Consider the following 22,796-nt stretch of genomic DNA (forward strand, 5'->3'; position numbering starts at 1 on the left):
AGGGCCGAGCCCCCAATGTGCGTGCACGCGCTCTCGGGGCCGCGCACGCAAATTGGAGCAGAGTGCAGGAGAGGGACAGCGGAGGAGGGAGGAGGGGTCAGAGAGGCAAGGTTACATGAGACTGAAGTCAGAGGAGTAAACACTGAGGCACAGTGAGGGACGCCGCCGGAATCCCTCCATTTAAAACACGATTGATAAGTGAATCAAAGTGTGATGTCCCCTCACTTACATTTGTATTTCCTGAACTTTTCAAACCTTAACTCTTTAGCTTTTGTTCATTTCATTCCATGTAGGATTGACAGCATTATTTGATGAACTGGGGTTGAGACTGAACAAACTCCCCAGGAAGTCACATTGTATTGCTTTAAAGACACACTAGGAAGTTTTGGGAAAGAAATTCAAACTCAGAATTCTAATATTTAATTACCAAGCTGTTCTCAGCGGAAAATAAGGTCCCCAGAACACTGTTGGTGGCGGGGTCCGCCAAATGTGAACAAAGTAAAACAGCAATAAACAGTTGCTGGAGCATGCTTCCCATGTACAGAGCCCTTGTCCAACCTGTAGCCCTTTGCCTCATGTCACCCCCCCCCCCCCCCCCCCCCCCCCCCCAACCCCGCCATCGCACGTCCTGTCACCTCTCAAGCTGTCCTATACTTAAAAAAAAAGGAATTTATTGTCTGTTAAGGTCAGTTTGTTTATTCTGTTTAATCAGTCACAAAAACACAGTATGTTTATTTAGTTTGCTTAGGCATGAAAAATCCTTCAATTAAGATCTTTACAAATTAAACTGATTAAAATGTAAAAACTACATAGTGCACCTTTAACGAAATTCTTAAACAGTTCCGCTTATTCTCATTCATGCGGAGAGTTGAGGAGATCTATAAATAAATGGGGGTTTAAAGGGTAAATATAAGGTTGATACAGCAGCCTGCTAACTTAGCTTAGCATAAAGTCAGGAAGCCAAACTAGCCTAGATCTGTCAAATGGTAACAAAATAGATGAAAAATCTGATTTGTTTAATCTATACAAAAAACAAATCATTTCAGGATCAGTTGCATCAGTTCCACTGGAGACTTCAGGAAGTTAGCAGGAAATTTCACACACAACAATTGGTGAGCTTTAGTGATGCTGATGGGCTTTATTGCTTTTGGACAGACAGAGCTCGGCTAGCTGTTTTCTTGTTTCCAGTCTTTATGCTAAGCTAAGCTATGCTAAGCTAAGCTAAGCTAAGCTATGATGCTGCTGGTTGTAGCCATAACTCTGCACCAAGGTAAATCAGCCTATTTTGCAATATGTGAAACTAGTCCTTTAAAACATTAAACAGAACAGCATGCTGGTATGATAAATAGAAATATTTGATATACAAATATGATTACTATGATTGATCCAAAGGCGTTCTGCTCCTTCACAGGTGAAATCAGCCAATTGAGGTTGTGCAGCTGAAACACTGAACTCCAGTGCGAGCTGAGAAAAGAGTGTGAGCTCATGGATTTTTATGTAACAGTAGTTAAGGCAGGACAGATCAGAAATCTGCAATTGAGATGAAGGCCTTTCTTCACTCTCTGGTGGAAATGTCCACCCCTCCAGTTGCGTTTGATCCAAATATGGAACTAAACAGCTAAACTCTTGCTGAAAGTCTTTACATCTCCAATGCTAAGCAACACATCTGCAGAGAGGCGAGCTGGTACAACACAGATGAAGATCTCAGTAACGATAATGACTGCTGATATTCTGCAGCCGACATTTATTTATCACAGAGGAGTTACTCTTCAGAATCTCTGTTTGGTCTTGTGATCACGGCCACTGATCACATTCACATACACACTTCTAACTTTTTTACCCGAACATCCACTCGTCCTGCCCCCAGGTGAGACCGGCTCAGGAAGGTAAAATGACTGCTGTGGAAAAAAGGCTCAGAGCCAATTTCCTATTGTCTTTCATTGAGGCTGGAGTGGATCAGTTTACAGTAAAACTCTCTGTAACTACACACATGAACACACACACACACACACACACACACACACACACAGTCCCTCCACACGGTCCGTGGTCTCTCTGCACCTGGAACACTTGCATCACTTACGGGCATTGGGTGTCATGGCAACTGTTTCTACGACGACCGGTGAAAAGCTGGGATGATGATGATGAGACAGCAGGAAGAGTTGATGAACACGTCGGGGCTGACGAGTGATCCACCTCCACTGACCCAACGGTGACCTTTGACCGCTTCGCACTGACATTATGTAAGCAGCCCAACCAGATACTCTTGTAATACCCAACCACATAAGTGGTGTTAAGTCCAGTAAATCAGTTTATAGTGATTACAGGCTTTAAAATAAAAAACTGTAGGTGTCTGTATCCGCTCTGGTGATGTCAGAATTAAATTCAGAGTGGCAACTAATGATTATTTTTCATTATCCATTATCTTAGGTATTTGATTAGTTAGGTACATAAAACGTCAGAAACAATTTTTTTTTGCAAAAAAAGAGCCCTGACCTGTTCAAGGAGTCCAAGATTAAGTCCATGACACAATTCCCTTCATCAAGCTAGATTAGAACGCAATACCAAGAAAAGCAGAAATATATAAACAAACATTAAAGAGGCTCTATGTAACATATTGTAGCAATTTACATGTATGAATCCCTTTTTTTAGTGGCCAGATGTGAGCAGATTGTCATGTGATGTGGAAAATGAGATTGTCGCTCTCAGTTGCTAATGAAAGCCTGTGCATGATGTGTTTTAAAGGGACAATGTGCAGTTCTGAAGAAGAAATTCAGACTCTTAATTTTAATATTTAGTCTTAATTTTGATAATACAAACATTTATTTTTTCCATAGCTGAATAAACAAGCTCTCAGAGGAAGATATGGTCCCCAGAATACTGTTTGAAGCGAGAAAGGTGGCAGGGTCCGCCACATGGAAACAAAGCAAAACAGCATGAAATTGTGTCGTCCTTTAAGGTCAGTTTGTTTACTCAGTTATTCAGTTATGATTTTTTTAGGCAGAAAAACATCAGTCAGTGATATTTCTCTTCTGATACAAATTTCTTTCCCAAAACTACAGAGTGCACCTTAAAGTCGTTGGATTTCTTTGTGAAGGACTTTTACGCAACACAGAATTTCCACAGAGCCTCACAGTGTGGGAAACTGCAATCTGAATTTTGCTTAAAAATGACAAAAATATGGTTTATCAATAATCAAAACAATCTTCTGACACTTCTTTCAGCCTTAATTGAAGTCATCATGCTTCATCTCCAAGGATGTGACGTCATTCCTGGAGGCTTTACGGTGGTCGTGGGGGGATATTGAATTGTCTGCTGACCTCACCGGTGTTTGCATCTCTTAAATGGGCACTCCGGTGAGTCAGCCACTTCCAGAAAGTAGTTGAAAACGAGAGTGAAAATCAATGCAGCGGAAACGGTGATTTAAAGTCCTCGGTATCGGTTACTCTCCAATAACTATAAATCCTACATTTCCCACAATACAACTGGACAGTGTCTATCATCAGACGCTCCCCGCCTGGTAGAGACCCACGTCTTCCACGCTTCACACCTCCAGGTTTGCGACAACTATCTCTGCTGAGGATTTTCCTGCCTCCAGCCTGAACCGATATAACCCTGATGACATCACCGTGACATCACCGGGGTTATTTTCTACAACTTTGCACGGCTCTATGTAGCGGCACAGAGGACATAATGCAAATATTATTTTTAGGTGTAGCACTTATCATGGGGAGTAAACTGAGCTGCTTGTGCAAAATGGGTGGAGTTGTCCTTTAAGTTGCAGAGAGTTGAGTGGTGGCATTAACGTGATCCATCAATGTGATCAGAGATAACAGTGATCCGTGACGGTGCTCTTATAGTTTCTGGTGATCTCTGTAGTGAGAGCAGGGGGAGCAGCTTCACCGTGTCGGTCTCAAATGTAATGCGGGACGTATAAAGTGCGCCGTTTCCCGTCAGGGGGAGGTTATCTGCTGCAATTCAGAAAAGAAACAGGGCAATCACATGACTTGTTATCTGCCCGGATACTACTGTGGCGGAGTTGGGAGCCGAGGATGGAGAAAAACAACACGGCAGGACGGATCACAGCGCTCACTCCCACCCACATGTAATGACTCACGTATGAGTCACCAAACGTGACGGTAAAATCAGCGCTACTTCTCTGGAATATCAACAGCGAGGGGGGGAAAAAAAGCCATGAGGATAACTTACAGCCTCATGCCGGGAATCCACGCACTTCTGGTTAAATTCCCTTTGTCCCGGCCTCTCCGCCCCGCGGGGCTCGCACATTATTTGGCTCGACCGTTCCTCACTTAGAAGCAGCGCTTCTGGGAAAAATGAAACCATTTCAAATCCTGCAGTGAAAACACGAAGCTGCAAAACTTTGTATGAGAGGAGGCTTCACTCCCGATAACACTGATAACATGTGTGATCCCTCAGACCCGTTTTTTTTTTGCTTGCTGTGCTTATGTTTGTGCTACACACTTATTAACATTCATTTGGTGCCAGTAAGACCCACACGGCGAGCATGTTCGCAGGAAAAACACAGGAGCGGCGGTGGAAAAGTACTCCCAGTGTTCCCACTGATGCTACTTCCACCTCACCACAGCTCAGAGATACAGGCAGATCACAGGTTTACATGCAAAACACTGGATTATCACCAGCTACAGCAGCATGAACACACATGGATGCGTCAGTGGTAATGATCATCCAATAACACAACTCTCTGTCACACATACACACACACACACACACACACAATTAAGGGAACAAACAATATGACTTCTCTGCCATGTCATTATTATTATACTTTTTAATTTATCTATATATTTTAGCTTATGTACTGATATCCTACTTATTAATTTCAGTATTCATATGCAATATTTAAGTCATTTATTAAAAGGATAGCCCTATACTTTACTACACATTTTACATTTCATTTAAATGTGTCTTTACTGATTCAGATTTAGATATATCAATGGAAAACTTACATTTACATACGCTTCCCTCTGACTTTTAATGAGGTGGAACCAGTGAAATACTTTTTTCCTGCAAACTGGCACTAACCCTTGTGTATGTTTCAAAAACAAATAAATTAATACATATAAACACCCAGATAAAGTGTGAGATGAGAGATCTGTTTTAAGGTTCCAAGACGTTAAACATTTAAAGGGTAACGCCATCAATTCCTCATGTTAAAGTGTGATTACAGGTCTTAGAAGTACTACTGCATGTGTAGAAAGAAAAGTAGTTAAAAGCTTTCATGGCTCCAGAGGAAGCTGTTTGTAATCTCATAAAGTGCCTCCGGTGATGCCGCTCAGTGGCTGTTTTGCACTTTGGGTAATGCAGGCTATAACAGTTTGAGTCCTTATAGACAGTTTAAAAACAAACAATCGAAATGGATACAGAAGAATCAGGGATATCACTTTTTTAAATTACGTGCATTCTTCTTTTCAAAACCTGGCGCCTACATTACCCACAATGCAATCTAGCTACTGAGTGACATCACTGGAGGCAGTTTTTCACATATGTTGCTGTACTCCACAGGATCCATAAACACACTTTGTGTAAAATTGTGGGTTACCTTCAACACTGGTAGTTTATGTTCTTCTCCCCTCTGTCTGGGCCCCCTAGTGGCGAGGAAGCCCTCGGCATGTTCCTATAATCCCATTGCCTTAATCCAGCTGCTTTACTACTTTTACTCTAAAAGTATAAAGGACCAAAATACCAGTACTTCTTCCACCTCTTGTCAGGACTGAAAAGATAATCTTATAAGTGCTTTCTGCTCCATTTTCACCATACTAAACTGAGCAATCAATGCTGAGTATTGGTTATTGGAATCTGAATATGTTGCATAAAATGCATTATGGGGCATAGTTATCCACTCATTTTGTTACTCAGATGTTTTGAGTTTGGTTTCTTTCCAAAGTTTAGCAGGCTGCAAGATGATAACTCAAAATGGAACCGAAACCAAAACCAGTGCAACAAAAAGTGAAAATAAAAAGAAAGACTCAAAACAAAACCAAAGCCAACAATCATATAAACAAACATAGAAGTTCACAGTACATTATTTTTTATTAGCATTCATCAATATTAAAATATAAATTTCGGCACTGGTAATTCCTCAGATTACCAAGAGAGGAACCAGACAATTATCCTCTTTGTTTGCACTCAGTATATTCAGAAAGTAAAAGCAGTTTGCAGCTTCATCCAACAAATCAAAACTAATGTAACATACCTGACAGTTCCAAAGACAGGTGATGGTGTTATTATGAATACTTAGACCATTAGTTATGGATAAACTGGATTGACTGTGTGAAAATAAGTTCGTTTTTTAAAATACACATTTACTCGGTCAAGACAGCTTCTGTGTCCAAATCACCCTCCTCCAGCTGATCTCACAATTTTCAGGATTGTGGATGCAGATAAACAGAACAGACGGGGTATTCATCTGATCCAAGAGCAGCTGACCGAAGCTGCCATTAACCTTTTCAGGTTACTGCAGTTGTTTCTTATGGGGTTCAACTTCTCAATGTGCTCCTCTTGCACTCAGACCTTTTCCTGTGGCAACAACATTCTTTATTGCAAATAGCACATGGTGTTTATGAATGCTGCACTAAGCTTTAATGGAAAAGTTTGACATTTTGGTAAATATGCTAATAAACTTAACAGTCAACAGTGGAACTTCAGTATACACAATACAGAAAATCTTTTTTTTTACAAAATATGTGTGACACCCTTCAGTTTTTACAGTAGAGTTCCACTTCTGCTACACAACTGCAAGTTTTCAGATTTTAAAATCCTTTTTGCCCTCTTAGAACCATTATCAAACAGTAACTTTACAGGAAGGACACAGTCTTTGTTCCATTTGTGAGGAGGTACTTACAGTCTGAGCTCTTGCATATTTGAAAAATCAAATCTGACTTCACACTTTCAAGTCATAGACTTCGATAACTGCACAGTGTCTCTATTGAGCCGTCACCGCTGGGGACAGGTGACTCGGGTGTGTCCCGGCATGTGGCAGATGCCGCAGGTACGAGCTTTCTTAGCAGCTGGGGGTTTGCTCGCCGTGGCATCACCCGTGATCTTCCTTCCCTTTTTCCATCCATCTCCACCGGCATTAAATCCACCGCCAAAACCACCTGAAATGGGGAACAGAGGTTGAACAGAGCATGAGGCATTAGAGGTCACTGGATAAAAAGCACCAAAGATTTTTCTGCGTGCACTGGGACTGACGGCACTGTGTCAGCCTGGTAAGTGGATGCCTCAAGGTCTCAGTGGGAGTGTTTGTTTATGAGTCGTGACAGCTTTTCTTTATTATCGTTAAGTATTGAGGTGAGAAGGATCTGTCTCTCTCAACAGTGTTTGATTCGAGTGTACATCGGTTCTGCTTTATGTGCTTGTATCAGAATGCATTTAAAAAACATGGTTATAAATGCATATGGAGAGCATCAGCTGTCAACAGGCTCATGGTGGAAAGGTTTTGACAGCCTGATTAATGCAGTCAGGCACTGTGAATGTATGAACGGGTGTTTCCCCTAAATGTAAAACAGGACCTGCTTGTGCTGCAAGGGAGTTTCAGAGAAAGTAAAACGGTAAAGAGTAAGTACCTGAGAAGTACTACAAACCAAAACCAAAACAATTTAATGAGGGATTTTCTCAAAGTTCTCTCTTGGTCAAGATAACCTAAGGTAATGTACCAATACCAAAACTCTTATTTTGAAAGGAGGCTATAGTCCTTTATGCAACCAATGTGTTTCAGTGATCTATTTTTAATACAGTCAGAATGAGTAGCCCAGATTCAACTCAGTGTAGCTGCTAAACCTTTTAAGGAATAAAACATAACATCTCACTTAATAAGACTATGCTGCCAAGGAGGTTTCATGTTTTCACCTGTGTCTGTTTGTTTGTCAGCAGGATTACACAAATCCTCCAAAATGGATTTCCATGAAACTTGGATGGATGAAGGCTCTCAGCCCAGAATAGACCACATGAACTTTTGGTGTAGATCCAGATAAAGGGGCAGATTGAGGAACATTTCCAACATTTCCATTGATTTCTCAGGGAATAATTCAGGGATTTTAGGCGCAATATGTAAGAATAGTTGAAAACATAAAAAAAATAAAAATAATAATCCACATAATCTAAAGTAAAACAAGTGTTGATGTTAATTCAAAGACGTCTATGCACTGCATTGCAGAGATGGCTACTGAAGATAGCATGCTAACCAGCTAGCCCCGGCCTGCCATATATACCACTATGTAGCTCAGAGCCAATAATCATAAAGTACACTGTAGCAACACGCCCCTGGCTAATAAGGCTGCTAGCTACATTGCTAACAACTTGATTCCACTGGGCACGTCTCTGTTACCTGGTTCGTGCGCGGCTGTTTTGGCTTGTCCTCCTCGTGTCTTTTTTTATCCCACCAGAAGCATTTCAGAAGCGTAGCGTCACGCCTGCCTTATATTGCTGACTTGTTGATTTTTGTACTTCTATTGTGGTTGAGGAGGCTACGTAGTTAATTTGTTTCGGAGGAAACTGGGGGTGACAGAGCAAATTAGCTAACAGCAGCTACTAGACAAAGCAGCAGTTAATAGTTACTCTTATTTTGAAAGGAGTGTGATTTCGACAGGTGGCCATTCTTACAAATTACACCTTATATAAAAAGAATCAAGTGTATTTAGGTGGCTGGTATTAATAAGTGAGTACAATTTGTGGCAGATTCTAGATCTGGTGAGCTTAAACTAAGGTTAAGAAGTTATGGATGGTTTAAGTTTTTGAGTAATACAGGGCTATGAAGTTTGATATTGGATTAGACTTTAAATTGCGAAGCTGGTGACGTTGGAGGATCAGCTAAGAGATCTGCAAATTCATCCTGAGGGGCACACGAATATGTTTGCCAAACTTTGTGGCAGTCTATCTCACACCTGCTGAGATGTTTCAGTCTGGATCAAAGTGGTGGATCAACTCACTGAACTACAATTCATGGGCTTTATGGCCGTAAACCATTTAATCAATGAATATTCATTTCATGCCTCAGGGTAATAAAGAGTAGTACAATTATAAAGCAGTGTGAAGTTTTAATTATTGTGTGTGTATGTGTGTGTGTGTGTGTGTGTGTGTGAGCCCTGCCTGGTGGAGGTGCATTCTCATCGGCCCACTGGAAGAAGCCACACTGCTGGTCTCTGGGTTTCCCGCAGGTGTGGAACATCCGTCCCTTGTTCGGGCCGTCCTTCTGCACAGTGCGCATCACTGCCGTCTCATTACAGTTGCACATCGTCTGACCTGGATGTTCCCCCGCACCCCCTTGCTGCCCTATGCCTCCTACAGGGGTGTTACTGAAACCCAAAGACGGTCTAGGGGGCTGGAAGGTCTGCGGTGCCCCCTGCTGACTGGGCTCGTCCGCCCACAGAAAGAAGTTGCAGCTGCCAGCGCCGCACTTGTAGAACTGGCGACCTTGATTGGGACCGTCTTTTCGCACGGTCAGGAGGAGTGCATCTTGACCGCAGTTGCACACGATGTCATCACTGTTGGTGTCTGCAATGACACCGCCGCCTCCTGGAGGAGGAGGAGGTCGCGGTTGCGGGGTCCAGGAGGGTACAGCAGGAAGGGGAGGTCGGGGATCTGAACTTGAGCCTCTGGGTGGCTTTGGTCTGGGGGGAAATGGTACTGGTGGACGAGGATTGTCTCCTCTTCCTCCTCCTCCTCCTCCTCTTCCTCTTCCTCCCCCTCCTCCTCTTCCACCTCCTCCTGCTCCTCTTCCAACTCCTCCTGCTCCTCTTCCACCTCCTCCTGCTCCTCTTCCACCTCCTCCTGCTCCTCTTCCACCTCCTCCTGCTCCTCCTCCACCTCCTCCTGCTCGCAGGTATTTCAGGTCTAGCACCTCTCTGAGTGTCTCATCACATCCACCGATGCAGCCAACAAACTCTAAAGGCATCATGGGGGGGAGGCTGCCCCTGCGGAACTTGAACTTCAACCTGTAGAAGTTAGGACACACAGGAGAGGAATGTTAAAAGAAGTGTGTGTGATGGAGCTGAAACAATAACAGACCAAACCGGTCTTCTTGAAACTGCAATTACAGCAATTACAATTACAAACGCAGATGCCAGCTTGTCATAGATATCAGTTTCAATATCAATACACATGTTGTATTGACCTCAAGGTATTTACATTATTATCATATTTTGACATTATTGTAGTACAATGCTGTCAAATTAACAGTAATTCTGTGTTACATAGTTTATCTTCTAATTTTGTACAACTGTAGTATTACTTCACTGACTTCTGGTGTCGGTAGAAATTTGAAAGATTTTAAAAGAAAATTCATGACAAAACAATAAAAAGTGATCCAAACAACACCCTGAACAGGTTGCAGGTTCATCACGGCGCACGCAAATAAGAGACAAACAAGCATTCACACTCACATTCACACCTAAGGGTGTCACCAATTAACCTGCATGTCTCTGGACAGTGGGAGGAAGCTGGAGCATTCAGAGGAAAGCCACACAGACACAGGGAGAACATGCAAACTCCACACAGGGAAATTGTAATATACCCTCATTTTACACCCACAGTACATGCAGTAAAATCTGCATATATTGTGCAGAAGAAGCTTGTAGGAACCTGCTTTGGATTGATAATGCAACTAGTTTGTTTGCACACATCCAATGTTAACAGTGTGTGAAGTTATCCAACAAGCTCAAACTGCTGGGTGAGACCTGATTAAAAAAACAGTGATATTGTTTTACAGTAAGTGCTGTAGTTCAACTTTTAGCTCTGTACCAGATTGGTTGCTATGGTAACAGATGCTGGTGTGGAGCACTTTGGCTCGATGCAAGCAAGCGTGCCCTATATTTGGACTGAGCTGAGGCACGTGCTCAAGGGGTTAACGCCCACTTGTGTAAACAAGAATTTGGACAAGTTTCTTGCACTGCTGAGGCCACCGAGAGGCTCATCTGGGTTTGCTGATGTGTTTGCACAGCACAGAGTGCAGCCCACATACACTTCTTCTTAAGCATGGTAAAAAAACTTGCTGTTGAAGTGACCACTGACAACAAAATGTTTTCAAAGTCTGACACATGTAGTTGGTTTGGTTCTGAGGGAAACTTTCAAAGGACTGAAGAATCTCTATCACACAGTATTTATAACAGCGCACAATAAAAAGAAACCAGGGCAGAAACATTCAAACCAATAACCATAAATTCTGATTTATTTCCTGATCGGGTTAAAGATGACAACCAGGGACTGAAAAAGGAGCGTTTATTGGCAGTGATAGTCAACTGTTCAGGACTATAATATTTAGATGCCCTGCTTTTATATAATTGAATTCCCTCTCTTCAAAATGTTCTCAAGAGGCGCTGTAACATACAGACTGTCGGCTGCTGTCTTTCACTGTCATTTTATCTATTTGTTTATTTAACAGGGACCAGGCAGGTAAACATCATTACATAAAGACAAGCAACTCAACGGATGTATTTGCAGTCGAGGCTTTTACATTTAGGTTACTACAGCAAAAGAAAAAAAACCCCAACATGATTGACACAGATTAAACGAGAATTACCACCTTGCGGTTTTATGCCTCCGCCAACCTGTCAAGATGCAGCTTACTTCCATGTCTGATCAGACTCATATAATATATGTTGTGAGGGCTTTGAAGGAATTTAATAATGACGTTTTTCTGACGGAAATGGAAGTTACCACTTTATTGCCATGTATGATTACAGTGAGGAACATGTTGTCTTCACTTAGAGTGTATCTTTACAGAGGAGTGCAGAGGACTGGTAGAGAACTTCATCATGCTGTGCATCAATAATCACCTGAAGCCCAATTACAGCGAAACCGATTCATCAAACTCCTTGTAAGTGATCACATGCTTGGCCGATTCTGATAAAACATGAAGAAGCTACAAATTGTAAAATGAAAGAGCCTCCCACACATGATCAACCTGGCAGCTAATTAGATTGAAACTATAACCAGTTTCAAGGTGGGGACCCAAAATGAGTGTCATCCAATCAGTAACCAACCAAATGTGAAATATGGTCACAATCTCCCCTTCTGTTCCTGAGACGGGGCCTTGAATAATGGCCAGAAAAGTGCTTCATGATGTCCCAGTGAAGCTGACCTTCGACCTCATAATACGTCATCACTTCATCACCTTATCCTTTTAGAAATTTTGTTTGAGATTTTGTCATAATTGGCACATGGATTGAGATATGGAAAAAAAATGTCTTGTAAGGTTATAATGTAATCAGTTCATCCTTGTGTCCAAGTTGGCGGTTGTGCCAGACTAATTGAAAATCCCTCCAGGCATTCATTTAGAAATCACTTTCACAAGAATGTGGCAGACAGACTGACCTGAAAGACAACCTGAAAACTGCCTCAGGCTACGACTGAAACCGCTACAGGGGCATAGAAATAGTGTCAATGCTGTGGAGTCTGCACCTAACTCTATCTGCTCTGTGAGACTGTACTTTGGCAGAGCTAAATGCTAATGTGCTCACATTGCTAACACGCAGATGTTAGGCAGGTATAATCACTACCACGTTCACTTAGTTTAGCATGTTAGCATGGTAAAATCTTCTAATTGGGAGAGTGTTATTTTGTCAAACTTTAGACATTTCCTTCCAGAGTCACAGAACACATTATACAGCTGCTTTCACAGGTTGAGGAGAACTTCTGATGAGTGAACTGAACTTTCGTGTGTAATACTGGTGAAGTATCCAGATTACTTTGGGATGAAAAATGTGAGGTGAAGAGTCTTAACTTCTGTTGATCATGAATGGTTGTGTGTCCCGTGTTTGATGGAAAGTGTGCAGCTGTGGGAAATTAGATTAAACGTTGACACTTACATGTGAACGGGGTGCGGCTGACAGGTGGAACAAACGCTGTTGTCTCTGCTGACCTCCAGCGCCGTGTCAGGGAACCACACTGCTGTCTTACAGGCTGGGAAGCCCACGCAGGACAGGTACTTACTACAGGGGGACAGACACATGGTGGAGAGGACAGAAGAAGCTGTGTTGGTTGTGGATGGGTGTATAAGAATAAAACACGAGTTAGATAGACTGAGAAGGTAGAAGGAAACTAAATGGAACAAAATGGAAACACTACCAAAGAAAGATCTAACTTGAAGCTAATGTGCAGTTGGTGTGTAGTTAATGGGGATATTTTGGAGACAGAAAGCGTCTTTCTGTTCCTGTAATAACATAGTTTTAGGCTTTTTTGCTGTGGGTCTGGCCTTACCCGTTTCCCTCCCTCTTTTTCTTCAACACCATGTCCCGCCCACAATTAGGGCACTTCCTGACTGGCAACGGGATCTCCATATCCTGCTCCTCTTCTTCAGTGATCTCTTGAGCTGCACCCAGATATGGAGACAGGGCTTCATCTAACCTGGGGAGACATAAGAAAACAACTTCTTATCAGGGTCACCACAACGACCAGCCTGACACGTGATTCTGCTCATTTTGGTACAGGCATTAAAAACAAAACAAAAATGTAACTAACTTCTTTGCCTTCCTGGCAGACTCGATGAAGACAGTCTTGTATTTCTGGATGTGATGCTGCAGCACGCTCTGTTTGTCCTTCCTGCCCTCTGATACCAGCTTGAGGTCGGCCTCCAATTCAGCACGCAGGTTTGGTTTGGACATCTCATAGCCCATGGAGTTGTAACCTTAACAAACACACACACATATTTGAATGGCAGGGATAACGGCATGAGGGAGCCTCTCAATATCTGCATGTATTAAAACCTGCTGTATAATTTGGTATGCAGTGTGTGTGTGTGCATACATACCCTCCACCAGTCCCATGCCGAGCTCCCCAGGGAGAAACCTCTGGTCAGCTGTCAAGCCCACATACATGCGACTCTTTATAGTCTCGATGTGCTCCGCGTGAGTTGCATCTGTGCCTGTCATATACACAGTTCATACAGAACACACGTCATCAGACACCAAACCGTTAGTCCCAAGCTGAACAATTCTATGTTGACTGGACAAAAGGGTCACTAATGGCTTGAACACACTTGACTTTCAAAGTCCTCAAACCGTCGACAGATCGATGACTTATTAGCAACACACACGCAAGATGTGACACAGGAATGACGCGGTCCAAACAGTTAAAGTTATGTGTTGTGTGCTGACTTGAGGAAAAGATAACAAACAAACAAAAAAACAAAGAAAGGAAAGAAAAACTATTACAGGTAAAAAACACTTATTATAATGTGCAAAAAGCCAGGATGATATTTGGCAAGGCAATGCGGTGCTGCTGGTAGTAACAGATTTTTGAATGTTAGATTTCCAGTTAAAACTGGCCTGTCTTTTGTTGGGGAATAAAACCCTGCAGCGCATACTTTGTCCCATTGTTTGTTGAAGATTGAATAAAATACTGAAATATAAATGACAAGTTTTTAAATGTTTTTTTGGGTAAATTCATTGTTATGTTAATCAAGTTATAAGAAATAATATTTAGATTCATCCTAATAATAATTGCTAGAATAAACAATAAAAAGATGATTGTTAGGTGCAGTCCTAGTTGAGTGTCATTCCCAGGTCTTCAAATACTGACACTTTGGACTGCGTCTGACCTGGACTTTAACCTAAGTGTTAGTTTCAGATGATCTGGGGACAAGAATCAACAATCTACTACGTTCCTCCAGGAAATCACAATTTGTTGATTTAATAAATATATTAAACACTAATCAATTCATGTCAGTGTGAAAATATACAGTATAGTGATGTCGTAAAACTAAATTTAAGGTTATGGGAGTCTATTTTCTTCTCTTGGTGTTCATTAGCAAGATTTGTAAGTGGTTGGGATCACACACACACACAAAAAAAAGTTTTCATCTGTGTGTGTTTACACTGTACCAATGCCATGCTTCTCCATCAGTGATATTAGGTCAGCTTCAGTGAGCAGCTGCGGAGGACTTGTCTGTCCGTCCACCATCTCGATAGCAGAGGGCTGGAACTGGGAGCCTTGCTCGTACACTGGAATCAGCTGGAACACACACGCACAACAGGGGAACAGGGACATATCTCACAACAGGAAGCGGTTGAATGTGTTCAAACAAAAACATTAATATATTGAGTGCATAGTCTATTATCAAAAACAGACTCCACACCTTGGTGTTCCACTTGTCATACGGGTAAACATCCAGGTAGTTCCTTGCAATGATCATGAGTCCCGAGGTGGAGAACTTCTCCTGGGCAATGTCTATGTCCACCACGGTCTCCTGCCCCAACGCATCCTGGGAAACACAAGCCAGGAAGTGCCTGACGATGAACTCATACAGACGTCCCTCATTGCCCTGGACAGAGAAGAAAAAGTAAGTCATTACATCACACTGCCTGTGCTTACTTAGGAATACAAGTTTGTGTGATATGCATAAAATATGATCATCTCTTCAAGTGTGTTTATGTTTGTCCAGCCACCTCATACACATGTAGTTTACAAAATACAATTAAAAAGAAATGGGTGCTTAAAATGCAGCTTTTAAAGGAATCTTTTTTAATCTTGCCTGCATACAACTTTTGTGACCTTTGAGCTGCTACAGGCAATCTGTAAAACCTTTCAGCCAATAGTTTTCATCCTATTATTAAACAAAAATAAACTTTTGAGGGCAAGACAAGGACTGGTTGGCCACATAAAGACCTGACAGCAATCATTCACTTTTTATCAAAATATTTGATCAAAAATTGAAAAAGGGGGAAAAGAGAGGAAGAAGGTGGCAAAAAATCCAAATTATGAGGGGAAAAAAAGGACATTTGCACAAAGTTCTTGCAGACCTACCTGCAGTGTATTGCTGTACTTGGTGGGGTGTATGGGAGGATGGGCCTGGTCAGATTTCTTGCCCTGCCGCGGGTTCGGACCCCCAGGCTGGTCGAGCACCCGCTGGGCGAACGTCCCCCAGTTGGGGCTCTGTATCTGCTGCTCCACGAGGGGGCCGAGGGCCAGGGTTTGGGGGAAAATGTTTGTCTCTGTACGGGGGTAGCTGATATACCTTAGTGGAAAAAATAAACACACACACACACTGTCACAAGTCATCTTCACACAAACAAAGCAGAGTGAACGCTTTAGTGAAGTGACATTGCGGGTAAACACGTCTATTAAACGCCTGCCAGATGGTCTCTTTTCATGTATAAAAATAGGCTTGACTTTGAGGTGGTGTAACAATCCGGTAAACAAAAACTACATTTGACCATTTAACTGACACCACAAAGCCTTTAATAAGGTGGCTGCAAGCCAGTTATCTGAGTTCAGATGAAACTTCAAAAAAACTGTGGGAGGATAAGCTGATGAGGATGTTTAGCATATGGCTGCACCAACTCAATAATTTGCTGTGTGGATAGCAGCATGCATTCACATTACCTAACATGCACTCACCCCTGGGTATAGAGTTTCTCTGCAATTTTCATGGTCTCTTTGGCACTTATTCTTAGCTTGCGAGATGCCAGTTTCTCCAGTTCCTGTTGGTAAAGGTAAAGGTAGGACTGTTCAGAGCTGGAAGGTGATCTCAAAACAAGGACCCAGGACACTGAATAGGACAAAACACTGTTCTGGGAAAACACCTACACACACTTTATACCATAAACAGATGTGTTCTGAGATGCAGCGTGTGTACAGGACTGTTTATTCTTACCACAGTGTCCAAAGGCAGCGGTCTCCACTTGCTCTTGGGTTTGCTGGTTACTGAGGTGATTGTTGCTATGGGATCCTGAAAATGAATGAAAGGATATTCTCTTGTGTACCTCTCTACATGTATGGCTTTTAGCCCACTTTACTGAGGTGGATCGACAACACATCCAAATTTGCTGCTGTGTCCTCCCGAGGTTACAGCTGCAGGTCAAGGACAGGTTACACATGTTTCGATTTACTCACTAACACACACAGACACAGACACAGACACAGTTGTTTTTTTCGCATTTATGTCAAATAAATACACTAATTTGCATGATCAGGACCACCACACCACTCAACCACATCAATATGTTGTCAAGACAAATTCACGCTCCTGTTGCTTTGCTGCTGCTGCTGCTGTGTTTCAGTATGAATACATTTTGCACCTGTTATGCAAGAGCTTTGTGCCTCTATTTGACAGCAGTGGTGCTCCGTTTCCTAACAACGGCTGAACTTCTTAGAGTTCATGAAGTTCATATGTGCATAATTTCACTAAGCCGTAACGGGATCTGTCAACAAATACAATTATCTAAGACTGACCAGTCCATTCAGCATCATAATTGCCAAATAACATCAAAGCAGAGTCAGTCTTTTGGAAAAATCGGCCTCCTCCTTGATGAAGCTGTGGAGAATTTGACCACTAGTAGCCAGTGATGCAATGGTTTTATAAGTGGGGGGCTGTTTTGTTTAAAATGTGCGGGTCTGACTCACAGGATGTAGGCTGTGGCACGACACTATTTTGCAACGGCGATGCCCTTGCATCCGGGCTTTGCGCCGCCCAAGATGATCGTGATTCGTTTGTAGGAGAACTTACAAGTGACAATGTATTTCCCTCATAAGAGCACTGGGATAGTGCTCGAGGTAGGTCTGGCTTTGTGAGAATAGTAATGCACAACATACGCAATGGTGATGCGATACACAAATCCTGCCAATGGTTTCACAAAATTTACACTAATCAACAAGTGGCAGTAATGCTGCAAGAATCGCAGAAATGTACCAGAATGTTAGCATAGAAATATGCATGTTCACAATGCAGTTTTCAGAATGAAGCTACACATTTATAATTATTAATTATACGTACGATGTCTTTTGGTAGTGAATGTTAAACAGAGTTTCTGTTTACAGTCACTACCAAAAAAAAACTACAACTAACACTAAGTGTAAAATCATTGATCGATGCAGCTTTAATGCAGAATTTATGGATAAAAATAAAATATTAAATACGCACAAATTTACATAATAATGTACTTGCTTTTCTTCATTATGGATTATTCAAGAAACCAAGGGCGATAAGGAACTCTTTTTCATCTTGTCGATTGAGCCCTGGTGTACAGGGACATGAAGTATCTTTTTTTGTCAGACCTGAGTTTGGCTCCTGACAGTCACATGGGTGAAGTGATAATTACATGCTTGTCAGCTATGAGCATCTCAGCGAATAATGAGCCAGAGTGTTTTGCAGTCATAGGTTCAGACGACACCTCTATCTTGTTACCAGTAACTGAGAGCATGCAGGGTTTAAAACAAAAACACGCCGAGGCGCGATCAACAAACAAGAGATTACTGAACAACAAAATGTGCTGACACTGTAAAACAAATGAAAACAAAAACAAAACGTAATGTAATTTTAAAAAACGTTAACTGTGGCTTTGCTTTTCAGACTTCAAAATAGTATGATAACAATTAAAGATACCATCATACTTAATTTTCAATATAAATTCAACATCACAAGAATAACTCATGTGCATGAATTAAGTAAAAAATAAATTATGACATGATGGAATTGCCTACTTTGTGAGTGTTTTGACCAGATGTGGCGAAAACAGTTTTGCGGATATTCTTGGTGGTTTATTTAGTGTGTAGGGTTAGAGTTATATATATATATTTTTTCAGATGTTTACAACTCTCGAGATGATGTAAAACTTTATGTCTATTCATCCAATATTTGGTCACTGAAACTTCAATGCTTCTTTACTTCTTCAATGCCGTACGTTTGATGAGGTAAGTAGGTACAGGTTGCGTACTCACAAAGTCTGTGATGTTGTAAGCCAACGTATGAGGTTACAGCAGGACGGTGTGCAGCTGTAAGCATCACTGAAGTGTACGTAACATTTAATTAGCATAGGACAAGATCAAGAATAAGGCCTCTCCTTGCACATGTCAACAACTCATTTGTGTTAAAACTGTCCGCTCAACAGCACACACAACATATTAAATCAATCAGGCTTGTCCCATTAACTCCTCTGTAGAAAGACGACATCAGCTGATCCACAAGCATACTAAGGCATCTATTACATTAGAGGATCTAAAGAGATTCCTAGGCCTGATTCAATTCATTATATCGCTCTAAGAGAGCACATGACATCGCAGAGATGCATATTGACACATACGAATGTGCTCAGCATAAAACATACACACACAAATAGGCACCTACCTCCATGCAGATCTGGTAGAGCACCAGGCAAGCTGTGTGGTTGAAGAGACGGTTTCTCTTCCAGCTGAATTCTACAGTGTCCTCCTCCACCTCGTGCAGCACTGACACGAAGACAGACACACAGAACAGAAGAAACGAAGACGAGTGAGAGTCAGTTTACAACCTCAATACTTGCATCTGCGTTAGATCTGTGTGTCTGTGCAAAGACGAGTTTGTACCTTTGATCTTGTAGAAAGTCTCGGGTATGAAAGCCTGGATGGCTTTGAAGCGCTCCACCACGAAGCCCAGAGTGGGAAACTGACAGCTGCCGTATGAGATTAGCTGATTGGCCAGAGACTCGGGAAAGATCTTCTGCAGGCGAAGCGTCTGGAATCGAGTAAAGGACGCACCTGATAATGACGAGCACGGTAGAGAGGACAGAGTCATATTAAGACCTTACAGTTTTTCCACAGAAGTCGTCATCCACAATTTTAATTGTGATTATGCCAATATTTCTCGCTATTTGTTCATATTTTCTGTTGACAACACCTAACATTAATGCATCCTGATGTTTTCAGCATACTGCTGTACCTATCCGCAGGTCCAGCTCCTGACGTACATCAACAGCATCACTGATGTTAGCATCTGGCGCCATTAGAGTCTCACATGCTCTCCGAATGGAGTTGGGGGTGATTTCAGAAAACTTTGCTCGAAAGACTTGTAAATTAGGCCTCACTACAAAACAAAAGCACACAGAAATACATATGTTTTTAGCACAAAAACAGCTATTATTTAGGAATGGTCATAGAAATGGTTCCACATATTCTTTTATAGTATATACATTTTAATTCTACATGCCAGAATGTACATTGTTGAAGGAATAGTTAATATGATAGATATGAAGTTTAATACCCCTCTAGTACCTGAACAGTAAATATGAAACTAAAGACAGCAGCCTAACCAGTTAGCTTAGCTTACCTCAAAGAACGAAATAAGGAAAAAAAATGCCCTGGCCCATACTCCTCAAGAATTTATAACATGTCATTTTGACTCTTCAGTTTTTGATCAAATTAAACAAATGAGATATAACATTCTTCATGAGATATAACATTCTTAATACTGAGCTTTAGAAAGCACTAGTGGGTGGATCTTTGTTGCAATTGGGCCGAGCCAGGCTTTCCACCTGCTCCAGTCTTTTTGCTAAGCTAAGCTTACTGTATTGCTGTGCAATATATCGACGAAGGTATTCCTTCACAAAGGAAGCTCTGATGCACACTCACTTGCACACAAACACAACAACAAAACAACCCACACATATTACTATCATACCTGCTTTGCAGACATCTATGATTTCAAAGCCAATGTTTTCTCCCTCTCTGTCGCAATCAGTCCAGATGACTAAGGCCTGGCACTGCCTCGCCTCCCTCTCTAGTGTCCGCTAGAGAGGCAGAGAGTGAGGGAGTAAGTAAACCTGTGGTTCTTTTTTATTAGCCATTTTCAACATGATTTTCTTTTGAATAACAATTGGGCTACTGCCCACTCTAAATAAATAAATGGTGTAGCTTATCCTGGTTTCATAACTAGAAAGTAATTTATTAGTGAGTTATTGGAGCAAAGCAAGAAATTTGGTTACAAGTGAATCTGTGTCCAAATTATCACAATTAACATACTAGTATCAATCAAAGCACACTCTAACATACAAAAAGGGGCGACAGACAGAGTGACAGATCCCATAGGTTCATCTAAATACAATGTAAAGAATTATTATTCTATATTTCTGTGATTTGAGGAGGACAGTAAATAAACATACCTTGATTTGCATCATGTTATCTGGACAATACTTCTCTACCTCAGCATCAAATAACAGCACTGGATTACAACTGTGCCTTTGGAGGGGAATAGCACAAATAATATTGGTTGTTATAATACTGTGTGACGCTTCAAAAAAACAAAAAAAAAGAAACCCGTTTCCACTTACCATTTCTGGAACGGTGCTTTGAACTCCAGACCGAGCAAATGGCCTGATACTGACGTCATTGTTACTGTCACATTCTGGAGCAGGATGAAGACACAATGAAACGAGAAACATCAGATGCAACATGAAAGACAAAAGAACAGACACACATCTGCATCTGAGCGCGTCTTATTGTTTCATAGGATTCACTCACCTGACCAAAGAGATGATATTCATACTCATAGATTTTGTTAAACTTCGACATCCCTTCCCTCTAAAACAGAAAAGAAGAAAATCAGAGCTAGAGCAACCGAAGGGGAATAAAAGAATCTAATCCATTCATCATTTCTATTAATATCTGCTGTTTTCGGGGAAAATGGGAGAGTCTTTTCAGCTCGGTGGAAGGAGTGTTCTGCCAGGTTATGATAGATAATCTTTCATGTGGATGGTAAATGGTCAAACTTCTATTGACGGGTGTGTGATCAGTTTATTGACACAGGTTAGACAAAATAATCTGTATTATTTCTTAATTTATTAGCCCCCAAAATTGTTGTCTTAATATGAATTGATTATTACATAGACAATAACTTTACATATGTTTGTGAATATGGATAAAGATAATTATACATGTTAGGATGCAATTAACACTTGGTTTAACAAGTGTATTCAGTTTCTCAGCTCAGTGTTTGGTCTATAAAATCTACACTACAGTTTCTCAGAGCTCTTATAACGGACATAAACCACTAGCCATTATTCACATTTAACCTGTGATTATTTGGGGCATTTGTTCCTTTAAACTAATTATGAAACTTTTTAACAAAACCACCCATTCCCATAGGGTGTTTGATAGGGGCATGTGACTTATATCAGTGAAAATCAGTTAAAGTGTAGTGGATTTAGAATTTAAGATATGTATGTAAATCTTGGTATGGTGATCTTGTAGTCAGTGTGGGGTGGGCCACAAATTGGAAAAGCTAACTGACATTGAGGAGACAAACTGCTCGTTGAACTGTCAGTCAACTGACTTGGCAAAAGCAAGTCACCATCACAAGTTACACTATCTGCATTTTGTGTAGGACTGTGCTCTGAGATGGTGTGACTGACCCTGTTGGACCTGCCGTTGGACATGATCTCTGAGATGCCTTTGGCTGCATCGTTCTTCTCGGCTACGCAGAGGACCCTCTTGATCTGAGTCCGGTTGCGGATCATGTCTTCCTGCTGTGAAATGTCAGTGTTAAGGACACTCTGCGCCGCACAGAAACACCTCCGTTGGAACCCTAGCCGCTGTAGTCCCGATCGAAGCAAGGATCTCCCCAGTAGGTACACTACCATGCCTGGCCGCCCTCACATGAAGCAGCCAGTGTCCTCCAGCCAGCCTCACTGGTGCTGTCACGCAACTTTGTTAGCATGTTGCTTTGACGTAGCTTGCTAACGTCATGGTGTCCGCTGCCTAAAACTTTTACAAAGGAGCTGAAAAGTGGTCACCAGTTGACTAAGTTAATTCCCGATACATTAAATAGAGAAAAGTAACGCTGACACATTAAAAATGCTGATTTAAAACTGTAATGGGGAACAATATCGAGCTCCACCAGTGGAGCTGTTAGCTCTGTTTACAAATTCCCCGCCCGCCTGTCATATACTGCCGTAATCCAGGTCGCAGAACTGTCGTAAAATCATGCAACCAGCAAGACGTTCAAAGAAAAGAATATATAATAAAAACGACTTAAGTGCATTTAAATTGACTATTGGTAACGATTGTAGGAC

General features: G+C 41.6%; 1 protein-coding gene across 1 annotated transcript; it reads right to left on the reverse strand.

Annotated features, from left to right (window-relative positions):
* Positions 1 to 6,827: 6,827 nt before the first annotated feature.
* Positions 6,828 to 22,671, reverse strand: top3a (DNA topoisomerase III alpha). The gene is made up of 19 exons (XM_030408827.1): positions 22,137 to 22,671; positions 21,247 to 21,306; positions 21,057 to 21,130; positions 20,889 to 20,964; positions 20,408 to 20,516; positions 19,670 to 19,813; positions 19,318 to 19,488; positions 19,100 to 19,200; positions 16,631 to 16,705; positions 16,375 to 16,457; positions 15,781 to 15,991; positions 15,113 to 15,298; positions 14,859 to 14,988; positions 13,787 to 13,900; positions 13,498 to 13,663; positions 13,237 to 13,383; positions 12,846 to 12,968; positions 9,130 to 9,974; positions 6,828 to 7,139 (listed from the first exon to the last, which is right to left on the reverse strand). The coding sequence occupies exons 1-19, from the start codon at positions 22,362 to 22,364 to the stop codon at positions 6,976 to 6,978; spliced, it is 3,207 nt and encodes a 1,068-aa protein (XP_030264687.1). The 5' UTR covers positions 22,365 to 22,671; the 3' UTR covers positions 6,828 to 6,975.
* Positions 22,672 to 22,796: the final 125 nt, after the last annotated feature.

This window comes from Sparus aurata, chromosome 23, assembly GCF_900880675.1.
Source record: "Sparus aurata chromosome 23, fSpaAur1.1, whole genome shotgun sequence".
Taxonomy (NCBI): Eukaryota; Metazoa; Chordata; class Actinopteri; order Spariformes; family Sparidae; genus Sparus; species Sparus aurata.